The sequence below is a fragment of the Copidosoma floridanum genome, unplaced genomic scaffold (assembly GCF_036245765.1).
Source record: "Copidosoma floridanum isolate Cflo_tuat_1 unplaced genomic scaffold, Cflo_Japanese_pri ptg000013l, whole genome shotgun sequence".
In the NCBI taxonomy this organism is placed as follows: domain Eukaryota; kingdom Metazoa; phylum Arthropoda; class Insecta; order Hymenoptera; family Encyrtidae; genus Copidosoma; species Copidosoma floridanum.
In genome coordinates, this window is record NW_028321890.1 from 36,446,969 (window position 1) to 36,467,852 (window position 20,884).

The 20,884-nt window shown below is 32.5% G+C and overlaps 1 protein-coding gene across 7 annotated transcripts; it reads right to left on the reverse strand.

Annotated features, from left to right (window-relative positions):
• Positions 1–11,735: 11,735 nt before the first annotated feature.
• emb (exportin-1 emb) lies at positions 11,736–20,884 on the reverse strand. Of its 7 annotated transcripts, XM_014363113.2 has the most exons (14): positions 20,792–20,871; positions 20,252–20,511; positions 16,635–16,867; positions 16,364–16,558; positions 15,931–16,281; positions 14,896–15,850; positions 14,648–14,811; positions 14,439–14,573; positions 14,214–14,357; positions 13,981–14,127; positions 13,654–13,902; positions 13,295–13,547; positions 12,968–13,224; positions 11,736–12,881 (listed from the first exon to the last, which is right to left on the reverse strand). In XM_014363113.2, exons 3-14 carry the CDS (start codon positions 16,830–16,832, stop codon positions 12,735–12,737), a joined length of 3,195 nt encoding a protein of 1,064 aa, XP_014218599.2. In that variant the 5' UTR covers positions 16,833–16,867; positions 20,252–20,511; positions 20,792–20,871; the 3' UTR covers positions 11,736–12,734. The 7 variants fall into 7 exon arrangements, with proteins under 7 accessions (XP_014218599.2, XP_014218596.2, XP_014218602.2 ...); XM_014363110.2 differs by having other exon boundaries at positions 20,252–20,884; XM_014363116.2 differs by lacking the exons at positions 20,252–20,511; positions 20,792–20,871 and adding an exon at positions 17,679–17,741.

A 20,884-nucleotide genomic window follows, 5' to 3' on the forward strand; every position in this document is an offset into this window, starting at 1 on the left:
TTTTCTGTTTACCACATAATATGAAAATTTTTCAATATTTTTGAGTATGTAAATTTATTAAAGTTACAGGATGTAAGCAATATTGTAGGTTGACCAATAATAATAAATTCATACAAATGTATTTGTTCATCGTTCTTTTTTTTTTTTTTTTTTTTTTTTTAATGATAACTAAAGATTGCCTTTCTTCCCAGTAGCTAAGTATCCTCGTATCACACTGGCAGCACTAAACTCATTCTTTGCATGCCATTAAACTCGTTCTTTTTTATGGTTAGTTGGTGGTTAAAATACATGTTTGTAACTTTTTTATAAGTTTAAATAAATTATTGAATTACTATGAAAATTTAAGTCTTTCGTTCATATGTTTGTTTTTGCAACATTTGGGCTGAAGTACAAAGTATTATTTTTTTCTTTATTAAAAATATGAGTGAAATTGCTTTTACTATTATTCAAACATTTACATCACATTTAGTGAAACTTTTTTTGCCAGTTAGTTAATTAATTTGTATATTTGTAACAGATAAATAAGTTTTTAAGTCGAAAGCCTGTATAAAATTATTGCTATTGTAAGAAGTTAAAATATAACAGACAATTTAAGGCACGTTCCAGCTCTTTCAATTGGAAGAAACGGAAAATTTCTTTGTTTCTATTACTATTACGGTTAAAATATGTTCCGTTTATCTTCATAATAACACAAAACAGTGAACTTTCGTCTACTCAATAGGATAAAATAAGTTTGTTAAAATTAATTTTAAGTTACATTAGATCATTGAAATACTAATCAGATACCGCTTTAGATAGCAAAAAAAAAAAAATAAATAAATAAAAAGAAAAAAATAGTAAAACGATGTTAAAAAAAAACTGTACACATGAAAGTTGGGGGATTCGGGAAGCTTAAAATTTATCGGGTTTTTGTATTGGGTTTTCTCTAAATATTCTACTAGCTTGGTTATATTTACTTACTACGTATGAATACCTTCGATGGAAATAGCATTTTCTTTCAAATTTGTAATGCATATGTGATATTACGTATTTTTTTCAGACTTAAAAATAAGTTATTTGAATGATCGATATGTTGGCTGAATAGTAGAACAAAGTACGTCTCAAGTTTTTCTCAAAATAATAAGTTTTTTCCCTCCAAGCAAATATAAAGATAATAAAAACAAGTTTTTAGTTTCGGCTTTGAAAATTACAAATTGAAAAATTGTTTTAGGTTTTTCCACTGTTTTTCCCCACTTTGGTGAGCTACTGTTGCGTAAGTTTTTTAAGGTGTATATAAGGTAAAGGGCCCATCTATGAGACAATTTTAAAATCGGTACCTATGCATGAGACACCCAGTTTAATTTATATACGTAATACTTAAACATGAAAAGAAATTTTTTTTAATATCATTATAATATAATCTTTTGAATAAACAAATATTTTAAAGAACTTCAAACGTTATTAAATAATAAAGAATTTTATTGTAAGACCCTGTCTCATACATAGGTACAATGTGAAAACATAACCTCAAACATGTGTTGTCCCTATTAAGAGACACTCAAGACGCATTTAAATAACATGGGTGTCTCATAGTAACGGACGTGTGTCTCATACACAGGGCCCTACAGATTCAATGTGTCTCATTAATAGGTGCATTTCCATCCTGTTTATATTTGTTTATAAAATTATTTTTTAACGTTTTATTTGAATTTAAAAATTATAATATTATTCGTAATGATCTAATGCTTTCATTGATACCAAAACTTGATATATTTCCGCTCATAGAGAGTGTACATTAATTTAATAGCAAAAAAAGTGGTAAAAAACTGTCTCATAGATGGGCCCTTTACCTTAAAGTATTATGACAATAGTATCTTCCATTAAAATTCCCAAAACGTATATTCTATTCATCACAACAGATACCAATGAAGCTGATCGAAACGTACATCCATCAAATTCTTGTCGGAAAAACAACCACTTGGTTTTGCTTATAAAGCTAAATTTTTCGTCACCATCGTGTAGTCAGAGGATCTCACTCCAAGTATCACACAATGATGCGGACTAATCTTCCTATCGTTTTGGCAGTATGTCTTGTCATACTGGGTAGCAATGGTATGTTTTTAATTTCTTTCATCAGTTGTATTAAAAAAATTTTTGTATAAATTTTTAACAAATTTTCAAATGTATAAGAGTGTCAGAACATACAGTATCAATAAAAATTTTAGACTTACGTAAAAATGAAAAAACAATCTACTTACTTTTTTTGCACCTTTTTTTTATACATACCTTTTCGTTACTGCATATGTATCGATATATCTGTACATATATCGATTTTCCTGCTTTCTTATACAATCATAATTTTTGAATGAACATATTATAAAGAAATGTATTTTTACTCTGTAATAGGTAAAGATCATCACTCCAAAGGGAAAAGTGTCAAAATTAAAAATGTAAAAGAGTAGTTTTAATTGAACTCTTTGGAAAAAATGAACTAAAATGATTTTTTATTAATCGCACAAAATGCATAATTTTTAAGTAGTAAATACGCACAATTTTGAAAGAGTAAAATAAAAATGTCATCTCATTACTTTTAAAACAATTAAAAGTAAAATTACTGTTTTCAGGAGAGAAATATAGTAAAAATCACTATATACAGGGAAGCTAGTGTTTCCCTCTATAAAATGAGTAGTATTGAAAACTTCCTGTTTCGAAAAAATGAAAATATCCCTTTTCCTTTTTAAATTTGCATCTTTAAGAAACTATTTTTTAATTCATCTTTAAAAAAAAAAATTGTTAATAAAGTAATAAAAGACTATTATCTATTTGATTACTTGATTTCAGTTGCTGGTTTGGAAAGAGAAAACCTTCAAGGTAATCCATTATCGAGGAAAGGAGAAATCAAATATCAAGTTTCCCTACAAACCTCAAACAACGTGCACTTCTGCGGTGGCACACTTATCGCACCAGATGTAGTTTTGACTGCAGCACATTGCTTTTACGATAAGAAAACAAATAGTTACACAGCAACGAGTACCATAAATGTTGTCGCAGGGACGACACATGTAAAAGATTACACTTACAATACCATTGTAAAAAAAATCTATATTCACAAAGAATATGTATCGAATGAAAACTCTAACGAGAGGTTTGTTAATGACATTGCCCTTTTAAGGGTAAGTAAAAAATTAATGGACTGGATAAATTATACATTATTTTTTAAAATACTATAATCAACTCGATCGTTCTTTTTTTCAGCTTGAAAATGGATTTTATGTTGGTGAGAATTCACCTATTAAATTGGCTAGGCTGCCACGTGCAGACCAAGACTTTATGGGTATCATTGCAACTGTATCTGGTTTTGGTTGGGACTACGCTGAGAAAACTGGTATAATGGATCATATTGGTTACTCAACAGGACAGTTAAGAAGAGCATCAGTAAAAATTATGAACTGGCACGATTGTCTACCGGAGGGGCATCCAACTCTGATCTGCGGAAAAGTGGAACAACATCCTGGGATACGTTCAGGCGTCTGCCCGGTATGTCATCACAATTTTTTAATTCTTTTAACAAAATATAAATAATGTGTGTACAATTTTAAAGAAATAAAAAAAGACATTTATTAAACTGATATTATCAATTGACAAAATTTTAGAAATTTTGTACAACATACGAAAGCAGTATGTTCTGTTATCATTTATATTTAAAATATATATATTTTTTTGACTGCCATATCAAACATTATATTACAAAAACTTTCGCTGTCTACTATTTAGGTACAAGTAGAGAATTAAAAAAAAAAAAAAAAAAATAGTATTCTTGCATAGCCCCTTCATAATTTTTTTTTTTTTTACATTAAAATTATATTGCAATCGAATGTTTATAATTTGTCTATTTGCAGGGTGACAGTGGGGGTCCTCTTATGTTTGGAAACATAGTTATTGGAATTGTTAGTTATGGCGTAATTGGATGCGATGAATCAGAATATTCTTCAGGGTATACCAATGTTTCGAAATTTTTCGACTTCATTTATCATGTTTTGAACAATGAAGAAACAGATAACATGATAGTTTTAAACCATCAGGACAATGATCATTTACATGGCCCAGATCGATTTTTTTTTAACCGATAAAAAAATTGGAAACTCGAATTAAAAATTACAAGCATATAGTGGAAAAAATAATATACAGTTACAAAATTATATGATGAAATAGTAATTGAACATACAAGCGAAATAAATCAAAAAGTGTGTAATGCTGGATTCAATAAAAGTAAAGAAATGTATTAAAAATATATAACTAATTTATAATATGTTAATAAAAGAAAAGTAGTTAATGTATAATAAAAATAGAAAAGTACCATGTATTGTGAAATGAGCTAAAAATAATGTATGCAGAAGCTTGGAAATAAAAATAAAAAGTAACTCGAATTTCATGTTTATTTTCATCTTAATCAAAATCCAGAATAAATAACATAAGATTTTAAGCTTACTTACTTGTTTTTATGATGTGTAAATATTATGTGACTTTGAGAGAAGAAAACGATTTCAAGTTAAATGATACAACAAATTCGTAATATAAAAAGAAATGCATGTATACCACAGTTTTTGTGGGTACTTTTTAAGTAAAAGTAATCATTAGTTATTATTTATAATTTTAGGAAAAATTGGTGAACCTACGGCAAAATTGCTCCATTTTTATTTAATTACAACGTAAGAAGTATTTTCTACACTAGCACGAATTGTTGTTAGAATTATTGCTGTAAATCTCCAATATTATCTATGCGAAAACTGAACTGCAAATAAGTTTCTTAAAGTTCTTTACGATCGTATTTTTTACGATTAGTTGAGCGAAATTTTTCAAGTATTCATTGATACTTGATTTTGCATAACAAGCTACTTGAAACTAAAAATATTTATTTTCAACAAATTTGAGCTACTAAAGAATTACTTTAAATATATTTAGAAAAATTTACAAAGACTAATCTAATTTCGGTGATTTTTTCCACTTAAAACGATTTTTTTTTTGTTCATTAGTCAAAACCTAAAATGTTAATAAAACGTAATTATCGATATTGCCAAAGAAAAGTGTGTTACACATTTCCTTGCTGAAAATTACGAAATGAAAGGGACACACAGAAGATATATTCATGCAAATTTTAAAAAACTTTTTTAAAAATTAATGTACAAGATATTAGAAATTCGGAATAGCAATTATTCTCTATGAAGAAATATTTTCTGATTTTCTATGTGTAAATCATATGAGTACGATCATTAAGACGTATAAAAAATTCGAAAATAAAGATGGTGTAGACGGTATTTTTAAATTCAGTAAAATGCGAAACACGCAATGGAATACAATCATATGAGTAAATGTTTGAATTTTATAGATAATAATGCGAATAAACCAATAAACGACTGCACAGAGAGAAAAAATAATGAAAGTTTTTTCCCGTAAAGCAAATATGAAGACAATAAAAGCAAGTTTTTATTTTCGGCTTTGAAAATTACAAATTGAAAAATTGTTTTAGGTTTTTCCACTGTTTTTCCCCACTTTGGTGAGCTACTGTTGCGTAAGTTTTTTAAGGTGTATATAAAGTATTATGACAATAGTATCTTCCATTAAAATTCCCAAAACGTATATTCTATTCATCACAACAGATACCAATGAAGCTGATCGAAACGTACATCCATCAAATTCTTGTCGGAAAAACAACCACTTGGTTTTGCTTATAAAGCTAAATTTTTCTTTACCATCGTGTAGTCAGAGAATCTCACTCCAAGTATCACACAATGATGCGGACTAATTTTCCTATCGTTTTGGCAGTATGTCTTGTCATACTTGGTAGCAATGGTATGTTTTTAATTTTTTTTTATCATTAGCATTAAAAAAGTTATTACATATAAATTAAAAAGAAACTTTTAATCTATTTATTTTTTTGTACCTTCCTTTTTTATACATACTATTTATTTTCTTACATGTGTATCAGTGCTTGGTCTGAAAGTTTCAGATGAAGTTTGAAAATAAGTTATAACTAAATTTTTCTATTATTAATCGACTATAGTAATTTTAACTTACGTCAAATAAAACTGAAGGTGCATGTGAAATATTTGATTTTTTTTACTTTCTTTGGGTAGAAATTATTTTTTCGTCCCACGAAACTCCCACAGAAGTTCGTATACATTGAGCTACCAAAATCACGATTTTCAACTTAACATTACCAATGAGTTTACTGTACTTAGGCTTTCATACATATTAATTTTAAATTATAAAACGAACATCCGCACACACACGAATAATTGTTTTCACTTTCTTTGCGATCACTGAGATCTTTGTGACTGCCCTGGCCATATACGCTTACGTGACAGAGGCGAATGCGATTTATCACAACAAGGACGCAGTAAAAGTTCAAATGTTGAAAAAAACAGAAGAAAAAAAATAAGCAGGAAAATTACCTTTAACGTTCTGGTTGTTTTTATTTCAGTTGGCGGTTTGGAAACGGAAAACCTTCAAGGTGGTCACGATTCGGACAAAGGCGAAATCAAATATCAAGTTTCCATTCAAAATGTAAGGCAACACTTCTGTGGTGGTACACTTATTACAGCAGATTTAGTTTTGACTGCAGCACATTGTTTTTACGATAAAAAAAAAAAGGTTTACTCTGATGATCCATTTTTTGTTGTCGCGGGAACAAATGACGTCCACGATCATACCTACAGGAGACGTGTAAAAACAGTGTACATTTATAAAGGATACACAAGTGCCTTTAATTATTCCACTCATATGTTGTACGATATCGCCCTTGTAAGGGTAAGTACAAAATTGATACATTAAATCAATTGTAGCACTTCAGAAGAAAACAAACTGCAATTGACTTTTTTGTTTTTTCTAAGGTTGATAAAGTATTCAATGTTGGTAAAAATTTTCCAATTGATTTGGCAAAGCTGCCACATAAACATGAAGACTTCGTGGGCAAAACTGCAAACGTATCTGGTTTTGGTTGGGATTACGCCGTGCGAACTGGTGAACAGAATCATACCGGTACCTCAAAAGGAAAACTGAGACAAGCATTTGTGAAAATTTTTGATGGAAGATATTGTAGCACCGTTAAGACATCACTTATGCTCTGTGGTCGAGTGGAACAACATCCTGGGTTACATTCAGGCGTCTGTCCGGTATGATATCACTATTTTTGATTCGACTAATAATAAATAAGTAGTGTCTGTGATAAAAAAAAAAAACTGAAAGATGATATATTTACTAACGTATATTTACAAGTGATTAATTTAAAAAGTAATACCTACTTACGTAAAAAAAATTTTTCTACTTAGTATTCTTTTTTTACTAACGTTTAATGCTCTCTCAATAATGAAAAAAGATTTGATGTCTAGTGAATATCCGACAAGGTGTGTCTTGATCTTCTGTTAAATTATAATTTTTTTTGTAAATATAGTGACTAGTAATAAAAAAATAGATATATGTATTTCTATTCACTATCTGTAGTACAAGGAAATGAAAAGTTGAAAAAAAAATATTGCCATTCTTTTATTGCCACGTAGCAATTTTTTTTTATATACCGACATTTTTGTTACCATTTAATGTTTTTAATTGCTCTGTTTGTAGGGCGACAGTGGTGGTCCTGTTTCCTTCGATAACAAAGTTATTGGAATCGTGAGTCTTGGAACATGGGGATGCGATGAATCAAAAGAGTATTCAGGGAGTACCAGAGTATCGGAGTATTTAGATTTCATTAATAGTGTTTTGAACAATAAATATTCGAGTCACACAATAATTCGAAAAAACCTTTATTTAACATTTTATAATCCAGAAGAAAACAGGACAATTGTTACTAAATCACCTGAAGCAATTTCAGTAGTTAAAGAAATTCAACGGTTATATCCAGAATTGCAAACGCGAAGAGAAAAAAAGGAGACGTGGGAGACGTTGTATAATAGAACCTTAGACGATTATAATAACGAAACAAATGGTGATGTAAAATATGCTAAATATGACAAGACTCTTGAAATATACAACAAATATATTAGTGAAAAAAAAATGTATGACGATGTGAACGATAAGATGGATAATGTAAAAGAAAACTATAATAGATTGGTATTCGAGCAAAAAATATTATATGACGAGTTTTAAGCCTAAAAATAAAGAACGTCTCAAGTCTCACGTCTAACATGAAATACTTGAGAATTAAAGCTTAATTACCTGCTCTTTTCATGTACACTAGACGATGTTAGGGGTTATTTCATAAGCGAAAATAGTATTATTGCAGGATATTAAAGAAAAAAAATTTTTAAATCCAAGAAGTGAAATTAAATAAAAATTTGCTGTAAATGCTGTAAATAATGTTAAATATTGAAAAAATCGGTCCAAGTTGTAAAACGTTGCTTATTTTTATCGATTGTAACGTTGTAAGGATTTATTGGTTTTTAACAGATGATTTTTCGGGCAACGGTTGCAACAAATTTCAAATACTAATAAGTAAAAGTATGAAAAAATTCACAGCGCAAACAATTCTTATTAAGAAACTTGGAGTATATGAAAAATGTTGTGGATTATCTGATTGTAATAAATTTATGCAAATTTATTTATTTATTTATTATTCTCCCTAAAACTAACACCTTTTTCTGACATTTACTTTCTATTACTTATCAAATTTTTTTTTTTTATCGCATTGGCAACACTATTTATTTACTACACCAACTCATACGATACGTTCGCTGTTCCTCCTAGTTTTACATCTAAGAGAAAAACATACGTGTTGAATGTTTTGACGAGTTACCGGATGAAGTCAATTCTTCCACGAAAAAAAAAAAAAAAAATTCGTACTGACAACTAGAGCTCAAGTACTTAATACTAACATAATAAAGCATTAGAGTTCAACGTAGCCCTGGACTGTTCGAATCCATGCGGTTGAACTTTCGAGTTAGGGTTTATTTTTGAACTCATATCAGTTATTAACTGAAACGTATAACGTATACTCGCACGACGGAGGACAAAATCAAAGTAAATAAAATTATTTTGGTACCCTCAAACAACATACGAAAGGGACATGTTAACGCAAACGACCAATCATGTGAATAAAAGAGTTTAATATTGTATATTTACTCTAATAAGCTTATTACACGCTAAGATATATTATCAGTTATGACAGTGCTTTTTTCAATTTTACCTCACACCTTTAATAAATATATATAGTTGGGACTCATCTTGCAATCAATCGCAGTGCGTATTTAATGATATTTAATCTTCCTCGGAGATCTTCCGTGATGATGAAGCACATGATTTTTGTAGTCCTTGCAATCGTCCAAGATTGAGATTCGATTTTTCAATTACAGTGTAATTTTTGAGGATTAATGATCAATGGAGTAAAAGAAGAAAATTGAAAAAAATATCTCCTGTGCTCTTATGTAACTTGTACCAAATAAGATACGCACTTGGGGAGCAAAATCAAAGAATACCACAGATCGCGTGTTAATTAGTGACAGTTTCGTAAACGAGGAAGGAAGTCATGCGATCTGAGGGATACTTTATTTTCTTCCGAGATGTGCGAGCATACAGTTTCTTTGTCATACACCTGCATTTTGCACTAAAGTATAGGCAAAACGCAATAAAGTCGTGGTAACGTACGTTTTAACTCGCTAGTTTAACGAAATATTTGTAAAATTAAAAAATTCAAAGATTATTTTTTTTTAAACGTGTAAAAGATTAAATACTCAATTGGAGATGATTAACTTATAAGCAAAATAATCTGCAAGAATACGATGAAATGGCGTACAAAAAGCATTTAAACTTGGGGATACGTTGTTCATAATAATTGTATTAATTTGCAAATAAATACAGCTTCATATCAAAAGTGACGCACAATCGTAAAGTTATTTTTTTTTCTTCTATTTTAAATGTTTTTTTTTTTCCTTCGTTCTCTTTCGCTTCGACGACGTGGACGGCTATGCAGGTGAGTCGCTCAGACCGGAGATTCGGTACCCTGGGACGCATAGTACGCTCTTATCAACGTTATGGCTCCAAAAAATAGTAAACCCAGTCCCGAGATCACCATGCAGTAGCCATGCATATTTACTTCATTCATTTATATTTGTATGTGTATAATAAGTGTATTTAATCCACGGCATCCCGTGGGATTGTACAAATGACACACTGGCTCTTTTTTTCAATCTTGCTAACACTCACAAAATTTTTTCGTTATTTGGTGCTCGTTTGCATCTTTTACTCATATATCTATCGTATTTGTTACTATTTACTACTATTTTTTGCCTCACACCCATGCGTAGACTGCTAGTAAAGTCCCACTCACCGTGTAAGATAATATATAATGTAGGCAGTAAATAAATACCTTTTTGAATAATCAACTCTTATAAAAATCGGTTACAAGTTGTTTTTTTTGTTTGCCTTTACTCTTATCTGTTTTTAACCGTCAAAATTTTGTAAATACCTACTTTTATATTTTCTGTATCACTATACGGTTAATCGTTTACACTTTAAAAATGTAAAAGAAGCATTTTTGTCTTTTTTTTTTTTTTTTGTTACATAGTGGACAGTTTGTTTACAAATTTATTATATCACATTTATTTAGCCAGAAAACATTTCGTTCTTATTTGTATACAACTTTCTTATAAACTGGCAATGATTTTATGATCAAATAATCTTGCTCATTATGCTCCCAGTTTTACTAATTCATCATATATTGCCTTGCACTTAGTTTTTTAAATGTTTGTCGTGTTGTTTCACTGACATGGCAAAAATTATACGATAAACTTGCAAAATTACCTGGAGTTATTTTGATGATGGGACAACAATCCTCTCAAGGGTACTTACTTCGCACAATTATTTTATATGACTTTTATAAAAAGGACTCATGTATTTATTTGTATAAAATATTTCGAGACACACTTTAATTAATTGTCGACTGTAATCACTCGAATATTTTTTTCCGCTCATGCTCTCCTGTTCGCACGCTCACTATTGCTCATTCCCTCGTTATCTTCAGTTGCTTACCCAAATTCATTAGAACTTCGTTTTTTTTTTTTCCCCCGTTGTGATAAATCTACTCAAGGTTTTTTTAGTTGCATATGCCAACCGTGTATGCTTGAATTATTAAATAAATAGATTATAACACAAGCACGGTAAAATTTTGGAAAATCAAGATTTTGAAATTTGCTTATTAGTTTGCTCAAACCGCTTGAAACTGTTCGAAGAGCTCTACAAAAATGGATACATATATATATATATATATATTTGAAGATCGCTTAGAACAGGTCCCCGAGCAACTCCAGACGGTATGGGCGAACTAATCTATTACGAGTTGTAAAACACGTTTTTAAAATGGAATCACGTAAGTTACGCGACTTAGTTGCTTATAATTCATATACTAGTAAAACAAAAAAAAAAATAAATTAATAACCAACATTTACTTGAATAAGTTGATTTTTCATAATTTCAGTCTACTTTTAAATTAAAATGCAAAAACGAATAGCATATGCTCTTCTACGAATTTTTTTCTTTTCTTTTTTTTTTTTTTTTTTAGTACCATGAAAAACTAAGGGACGATTCAAATAGTCCCTCATTCACAAAAAATAAATAATTAAAGCTTTTGCTTCGAAAAGGTGACACACAACTTATTTTAATGTACGATAAAAAAAATGTTAGTTTTAGGCGGCAACTCTTATTATTTATCGACGACTCGACGTGTGTAAGTGATAAATGAAATGTTTAAATTATCATAGTTGTACTTGTTTGATTCTGTTGTCTTCTTAACACAGATTTTTATTTTATAAAAAAACGTAATCACAATATCAGTTTATCTTTCAAAATATCAGCAGATTAATTTACAAATGCCAATTCAAAATTCGCTCTTGATCTTAACTATGTAATATTAATATAATACAACTTTATTCTGTTAAAAACACATATTCTAGCACATCTGTATCGCTTAAATTCCTGCTCCGACGATTCCATTTAATGTATTAGTCTTTCATACTCGTTTTTCTTAGATGTTTTCTCACTCATGCCGCAGTTACCACATTCAAAAATCATACTGGACTTGACACTTGTACCAAGCACTTTATAGACATAACAAGAAGCAAGACATTAAAAAATGTGTATTGTCGGTCGTTACACTTGCTTGTTGTTTACTTCTTTTCGTTTTTTGTTGAGCAATAGAACTTTGACGCTAGAGTTGCCTCGTGTGTCATAATATGGAGACTCGTGTACTCTATGTTCACGTGATCATAATAGTCAATTATCTATTGCATTCATCCATAACATCTTAAACACTCACAGAATAACATCAAGTTCTTTCATTAGTTGTACGATCACTTGTTTACTTAACATTTTTTTCTCTCAGTAAACTATCATTCATGGAGTAAGAAACATGGTTCAGTCGTAAGTATACACAAAATCGTATCGCCAAGCAGGTATTTCACATTTTTACCCACAACATAAACTTCATTTTTTCATTTTTAAAAATCCTATAACAGATAAACAAACAGTCATCTCATTTGTTGGTACCCTTTGTAACAACGGGCAAATAGATATATTATACATTTTTATCATTTTTTTTTTCTTTCTTTAAATTTCGTCTTTTATAAACGTATTTTTAGTCGTAAAGTTGGCGTACTTAGTAGTGGCGATAGGATTGGTTGTAGGCATAGAAAACGATAGTACCTACAGCAGAGCGTCATTTGTTCTGATGTACAAAATAGGTTGACGTGAGCTCTTTGATGGATTGTTCAGTCCTGCATTTCCTCTGGTATGTCATGAGGATTAATAATGCCTGGCACTGCCATTTGTTGTCCCCTCTTTTCTTCCTGGGCTTCTCGTAGGGCAGTTTCTCGTTCTTCCAAGAACAAATCAGAATCATCTTCACCGGTATATTCCTAGAAGAAAGATTTATATTTTTAATCAAAAACACGTTTCAGTAGGAAATTTAGAATCCCCATTAGTTACATTTAAGAATACTCACTCTGATTTGGACAAGGAAATCTCTCAAATGTTCTTTGAAAGCTGGAATATTCTGATTAAGATTAAAAAGACCCTGGACAGTAATTTTAATTTGATTGTCTGATAAATGAGGAAACGCTGTCTTAAGCAAGCTGGCTACGTATTCTTGAACATATAAAATGTTGTCCGGGATGTTTGGAGGGCCTAATGGTACCGTAATTCTTTTCATTTCAACTAAGAAGAACATGTATGCCAGAATATTTGCATGCATGGTCAAACCTGCAGAAAAATAAGTTATGTAAAATGAAGAAAAATGTGTGACATTATAGCAACATGGAAAGTGACTCACTAGCTTTATGTGATGTATCTGTGACAACGCTGAATATATGCTGAAGAATATCTATAAAATATGTTTGATAAAAGCTTTGGGCAGCTTCTTCATGTTTTTCCATATTTAGGAATAATTGGTACAAAATCTGTAAACCAGTTTCGGCAACATTTCTCATGGTGTGTTTAAATGCCCAAATAACAGAGTCGAGAACTAATTTAAACTGTATTGGCTGTATTGATAGACACGCTGAGAAACAGTGAGCATTTACTGCCTAAAAGAACATTAAAGGAAATCAGTATATTTTTACTATTAAGCAACCTAATATAAATTAAGTGCAATAAATATGACATGATTGTTAGTATAGTAAAAGATTTTACCTGCAACAGCAAGAAAAAGTTTGTCCTGTGCTCTGGATACTCCTCAAAATCTTTATTAATCATGTCCAGCGTACATTCAAATACAGCCTCGAAAATCTTGGTCACCTCAGGGGTTATGCGATCTTTCAGTTCATTCACAATCGTTGCCATTGCACTAAGCACTTCGGGCTCTCTAGCACTAGGGATATTTGTTTTTTGATAATCTAACAGCACAGCATCCAATAGTGGCGGTATAAAATTATCTAAAACCTTACGTAAAAAAAAAAAAAATTTCAATAAAAAAATTTGATTAAAATAAAATTTGTTAAAAAAATTTAAGTTGTTTACCATTTGGTGGTCGTTTGACCTACTAATCCAATCTGCAATCAATTTAAGTGTTTCTTTTTTGACAACCCTTATATTTTTTATTAGTGGCTGTTTCGTGACTGCTTCTCCATTCAAAGTTATAGCAGCACATATGTTTTCACTCATTACCTGAAGGGAACAAACGTATTATCTTAATTTCACGTTTCGATTAAATAAATTAACGCAAGTCATGAAGTAGAAGAAAAATAATTTACCTTGTACACATTCAACATATCTAAGTATATTCTTCCTAGTTGTAAAACGTAGGGATGTCCTAATGCCTTACAAGCCCTGACATTAGTTTTTAGAATACTAGCAAGCTGTTTCACCGCATCGGGATCTTTCAGTATATCAACGTTCTATGATTTAAATATATACCAGTTAAAAACAGTTGGGGTGGACATAATCTGTCAAGTCTTTACATTTTCATTACAACATACCTTTGCTGCTTGACTGATAATATCATCCCAGACTTGATTGGGGAGGAGCATGTACTTTTCTATCAGTTGTTCTTGCTGTACAGAATCTACTTCGGCACTGATCATATAGCCTACTGCTTCATAAAATGTGTGTACCTAGTGACATTGATTATTGTAAATATTACAAATACTCAAAGGAATTGTAGATATCTGTTGAAAGTTCATCATACTTGCTGTAATTGAAGATCACAAATGATACTGCTGATGTTAGTCAAAATTTCCTCTATAAAAGGCATAGCTTCACCAAGCTGAACCGTCACAAAATGCCTTCTACATTTTATTGCGATTTTGATAAAAGTATCGCAAGCCATATCTTGTACACCCTGATGAGTTTCTGGAAATTTGTTTGGAATATAATTTTTTGGCTTAATTCAATGTCGATAGAAGGTTTAATACAGGATATTTAAAATATTCTTACCATGCATGAATTCAAATAGCTTATTAACAACAGTTTTCAAGAATTTCCAGTGTGCCTTCAAAAATCGTGGATACTGACCAACTACGTACATGATGTTACTCGCAATGATAGCTTTATTACCTTTGCCTTTTTTTTGTTCGCACAATCCAAGCAAATCTTTGATAACTGTCACTAAAAATCTTTTTTCATCTTCTTCATGCATTGCTCCAGAAATACTACCGATTGCCCAACACAATGTGTTAAGATTCTTCCAAGACCATTCAGTACCATTAACTTGATTTTGTAGTTTTTCAGTCATCACTCGTTCAGTATCAACATAATCAAGGTGAGTCAAATAAACCAAAGTCTCTCTCATGTTTTTGTACAAGTTGATCGAATCGGTATCTTTCATGAACTCTCGGACTACTTCTCCATTTTCGTTTTCAACAACAAGCACTTCTTCTGGTTTGGCCATCCTACTGATCATGATGTAACGAACTTTTGTCAAAACTTGAGAGTAAAACTTCCTTCGTGGTGGTACATTCATAGTCTTAGTCATGAAAATTGGTGAATTTGATACGAATGGATGCTCTTTATAAAGATCTGCAGCAAGTTGATTCCAGTATTCTAAACAGATCTTGAAGATTTCTATTTCTTCGACCTCAGAAATCATTACCAAATAATTCAATGCATGAAGTAGAACTTCGTTCAACTGTCTTTTTTCTACAAGTGCTCCATGTTCTTTCAAGTAAGTGCACAAAAACATTGCTAAATTCTGTATAAAAATTTGTTCCTGATCATGACCAGCGGCGTAAGCATTGCGAATGTTGGTGTCCAGGGGCAACATTAGTACTAATTGTTGCATTGTGTGTAAAAATAGTACAATAAACTTCTCGTCATAATTTGTCACAGTCACACCAGCGATTTCAGTCAAACAATTCAACGTGACATTTCTAAACATTGGAACGTTTAAGAACTGAAATAAAATTATCAAATTAAAAAATTTCAAAAACTCAATTCAAATGATTAAAAAAAATATATATTCTGATGTCTTACTTTAAGTATCAAAGTGTCGATAAGTTTTGTTTCGAAAATGTATCCCAATGGAATCCAATTCAAAAATTTCAAAAGTGTATGCAAGGTTTTCTCTACAAGGGCTGCATTTTGAGAGTTGTCCATGACAAATTGACAGAGCTGAAAAACTTGTGAAAACTCTGTACACATTGTATCTTTCAAATGTCTGGCCTTTGTTTGAGTCATCTGTCCATTAGAAAAATCAAAAACTTCCTCTGACAACAGCCTTAGAATAACCATGTTGTTTTGACAAAGGCTTTCATTTGTTTTACTGGCACCCACAATGTCACCAATGAAAGATTCCCAATTTTTCGGCCATTCTCGTTTCAGTACCTGCAGAGTATATATTCAAAAATAAATCCATGTGATTATATCAACGTTTAGAAAAGTAAATGGAAGATTTCAAGAAAATTACTTGAACAAGAATCATATTCAATTTATTGAGATAAACTTTGGAAGCTTCAAGTGATTCCGGATCACTGCTTGTTTTGATGATCAAGCCAACAATGTACTTTTTAATTCCTTCACACTGATTTCGAGGTAAAACTTTCCATCTTGTTAGTATTACTTGTTCCAAAATTTGTAAGGCATAAAATTTTGTTTCTTGATTCTAAAATAAAATTGACATGTAAATACTTTGATAAACATGTAAGCTGATATGGAGGGAAAATCATCAAATCTATTACTTGAGAGAACTCCAATATTGTATCTACTCTTGTCCAAGCATCTGGATGCTCCTTAAGTGTTGTCAGCACTTCTTGTGCCACTCTTTGCTGGTCACCAATCCCTGAGTACATACAGCCTACCACATTGTCAAGAAGAGTAATATCCAATTTCTGGTTGAAATCCAGTAATTTGGATGCTTGCTCGGCAAGAGTTGCCATGTTTTCAAGTTACTTTTGCAGATTTAACACTCCAGCTGAAAGACCCCACAGAAAAGTAATTAGTATAATTTTCTATGCAATGATTGTAAGTGTGGGAAAAATTTTTGAAAAATAATATTAAAACGGGAGGATACATGGTACTGAATTATAATTTCTGGTTATTAGAATTTGGCTCAAGTTTTCCATGATAACGTCACCCTGTAATTCAGGTCAAATTAAAGTAACCGGAGGGCAGTAACGAACAACGTAGTAAAACGCGTGGAAAATTTTTTTCGTCAACTCACCAAAGATCATAAAGCACTGATTTTGTCTTACAATAAAATAAAATAAAATATTTTACAACTGCAGGAATACACAGAAGAAGCTCGAAGCGGCCTAAAATGCAGGATTATACCAAGAACGTTCGAGTTTTTTAAAACACGACGTTTCTTTCTTGAAAATGACGAGACGAACCTAACCTAGGCGTTAACGACGACGGTGACGACGAATACAAGTACAAGACTCCTATTTCGAACAACAAAGCGAGTATTCAATTAGAAAACCTCAACTTGCTCGTTAAGAAGCTCTCGGCTGATTCAACGACCCTCTGCAGTGATATCTGCAACAGAGAACCGAGGAAGGACTGGCGATACTTATTCCTTAATTTCTTTTCCTTCGGTTGCACGTTTCCCCGAGAAGTGAGAACACTAGAAAACGCGCGGGAGATGCGTCATTCCGTTGCACGACTTTTGGTTGTTATCAATTTTCACACATGCGACAATCTCGTGGGTTAACATACCTACAAACAAACTAACAAACAGACAAACGAAAGATAGGGCAGCTTAGGTATACCCATTACCCACGTACTTGAATGCAGAGTAGGGCCGGCAAATTAATATTGAATTCCGAAATGTAAGTACTAAGTAAGTATATGCTATAATGCACATAGGAACCTACTCACTCTCGCGTGTATAGGTACGCAGTTCCTTTCCGGGCATTCGATTCGGCATTCGGCTCTTCTCTCTCTCTCTCTCGAGTCGAGTCTCGAGACACGGCACACATATACACACTCCATAGGTATAGTATAGGTACCTAACGTCGCAGCACTCGCAGCGCGGATAGTCGGACACGAGCGACTTTCATATACTTAAAGGCGCTTTAAACAAAAGTTAACGTTCGCACGTGTAAGCATAAGTACTTATAAATAAATAATAAGTATCCGTTGTACATTACGTAGGCATACGTGTATACATATTCTGTATTATGATTATGGGTACATGTATTTATTATAGATATTAAATTAAAGGGCTACGTGTACCCATATTATGTCTTGCAATAATTGTACTTGTAAAGTGAGCGCTTTTTCGTAATCTGCGATTAATGAAAAAGTAGATGCGCAATTACTCCCTTAGAAAAAGTCGACTGAAAACTTAATTGACTTGAATGGCGAATCTTGGTACCAATTTTGACATTTAAATACTACCACTCGTTTGATTAAAAAAAATGTATATAGTTAAGTGATCTAGATTTAAGTTGAAATTTTTAAACTTTCTATAGAAAATTTTCACAAATTTTCATTTATTTTATCTTCAATCAATCGCACTTCAATTGACATCAAGTATTAAAATTAATTTCAATCGATTTTCCCCAATATATATGCGGTATGCAATTGTAATAGATGGTTTTAAAGAAGCAAATATTAATTAAGATGAAATCGTTACTTTCTTAAAAAGTTTTCCACAGAAATCGTGTAAGAGTCTTTACGTTACATTGCTGCTTACCCATCTCTCGCGGACAATGAATGCTCTCTCGCGCGGTCAATTGTAATGATTGTTGGGTCTTTTAATTTTCCGCTCGTCTACGGGAAAGCTAAGACCGAAAGGAGTACTTGTACCTAATGTACTCAATATGCGTAAAGCACGGTTGGAGGCTAGACTATTTTTCTCTCAGTTTTTATTTTTTATGCAGGTACTGGCACTGTATTGTACCATATATTTTGCGTCTGATGGCACAAGTAAAAAGCAAAAAAACGGGAGTCTGGTCCAGAAAAATAAGTGCACTGGAAAAGTAGAAGATAGCTAGATTTTAATGACATGACAACACCTGACAGTGGTCCATCCCTTGTAAAGAGCATTTCCCGCGCTTGTAGTAAAGACACATGGAATTTTCATTACGTATACCTATGTATGTGTACCCGTTTTTCACGCGCATGCACATTGCACTGCACTCGGAGCACTCCCATTACTACTCCCATATACATAAGTATTGCCATATAGAAATCATGTACAGGTACTCTCGCGCTTGTTCACTATTCTCACTTATATGACGATATGCAGATAAACTTCACTCTGATAATACCCACTCGTGTGTTTTATTTTTTATTGGAAGATTTTTTTTGCCCGTCACATCACATACTTATCTCTCTACATCATATCATTTTTACTACTTGCCTCGACGAGGTCTCTAAATAGAAAAAAAAATTCCACACATCCTTGTACCATAATTTTTTATCATTTTAGATTTCCAAAAATTGATAGTAGGAAATTAATTTGCAATTTTTAACATGATCATCCACTGCAACGAAAGATGCGAGATTGAACTTGTTTGAGAAATTTAATAACCATCATGAATCATGAACAAACGATTAGCCCAACTACTGCAGGGTACGCGATATTGAAAACAAACAACATTAAATAAGTGCTAAGTGCACTTATACGTACACTCAAAGCTTGAAGCTTTTCTTAGCATTGCACCAAATAGAGATACAAAGAAAAGAGACGCTGCACCGAAAATGCACTGACCCACACATACACACCGGAGGTACGCGTCGCGCGGGTAACCTCACTTTTTCCCTCGGCGAAGGCTTTCCCCGTACTCAGCATAATCTCCTACACCGAGAACCGTCACCACAGGCCCACAGCGGACCGTCTCTTTATACTGGAAAGAACAGGAGGGGGGAAAACGGGGACGCGTACTACTTGCAAACTCTCTCTGCGAACCTCCAGGCTCGGATCCACCGTTAACCTCGAATCTGTAATTCTGTACACTGCACCTATATGCTTATAAAGCCAGCAACAAAGGGCCATACTAAAAAGAGACGGAAGAATGAACAGCAGATAGGTGTAGGTATATAAGGCAATAGGGGTAGGTGGATGGATACATACAGTCATATATACATAACAAAAAGGGAGAAAAAACGTTGCATACAGAGGGCACAATGCTTATCATCAAAGAGTAATCATCATGGACCATGAAATTGCGGGAGTTTTCTTTCGAGTGGTGCTTTACTTATTAATAATTATGTGAGAATTCAGTATAGGCTCTGCGCTATTTTAAAAAATTTTTTAAACATAGATTCAAATGTTATTTAGGTTTTAAAAAGTAAATCCGCAGGTAATTTGTATACTACAGTATAGGTATATACTAAGGAGGAGGCTCACCTATACAGGAGTTTGTAATGTCGTTCCTTCTTGGGCTTGCAGCAAGATAATCGTCCTGTCTTCTTGTCGGTCCCCGTTGAATATCATACGAGTGATGGCCACCGGTATCGCAATCGTATATATCTAGCAGATAGGTATACAGGTAAGTGGTGCGGTGCTCGTGTCGCGGGGCCGGCACGTCGTCGTCGTCCTGGATATCGTAACTGCAGCCGTCGTCGTATACCAGCGGCTGCCGCTGGCCCTTTGGTATCAGTTATTCTCTATATACTCTCACAAGCACTTTTATTCGAGCATTAGGTATACATGTATATTTATATATGTATTATTTCCTCGCATGGGAATTGGGAAATGGCACACGCACACACACACACACCATGCACCAACCAGCACGTATACTCGTTTGCCTTTCGACTTTCGACCCTCAACAACAACAACAACAAACAAACACACAAACCGAGTGCTCTTTCTCTCAATTTTAATCCCTTTTGCAATTGTCCAGCCAGCCAAAACACAATTTATTTGCACACACACGTCACACACTCTCGGCACTCGCTCTCGATTCCGTCTTCCGTCCGCGTCGGTCGTCGGTGGTCGGTCCTCGTCGTCGCCGTTGGTCCGTCCTGTGTGTGGATA

Coding starts and splice junctions, on each gene's coding strand:
- emb (XM_014363110.2), bottom strand. CDS start 16,832: ATGGCAACTCTTGCCGAGCAAGCATCCAAATTACTGGATTTCAACCAG. Junction 13,225..13,294: donor AGATACATCACATAAAGCTA/GTGAGTCACTTT, acceptor ATTTTTCTGCAG/GTTTGACCATGCATGCAAAT. Junction 12,882..12,967: donor ATTTCCTTGTCCAAATCAGA/GTGAGTATTCTT, acceptor TCTTTCTTCTAG/GAATATACCGGTGAAGATGA.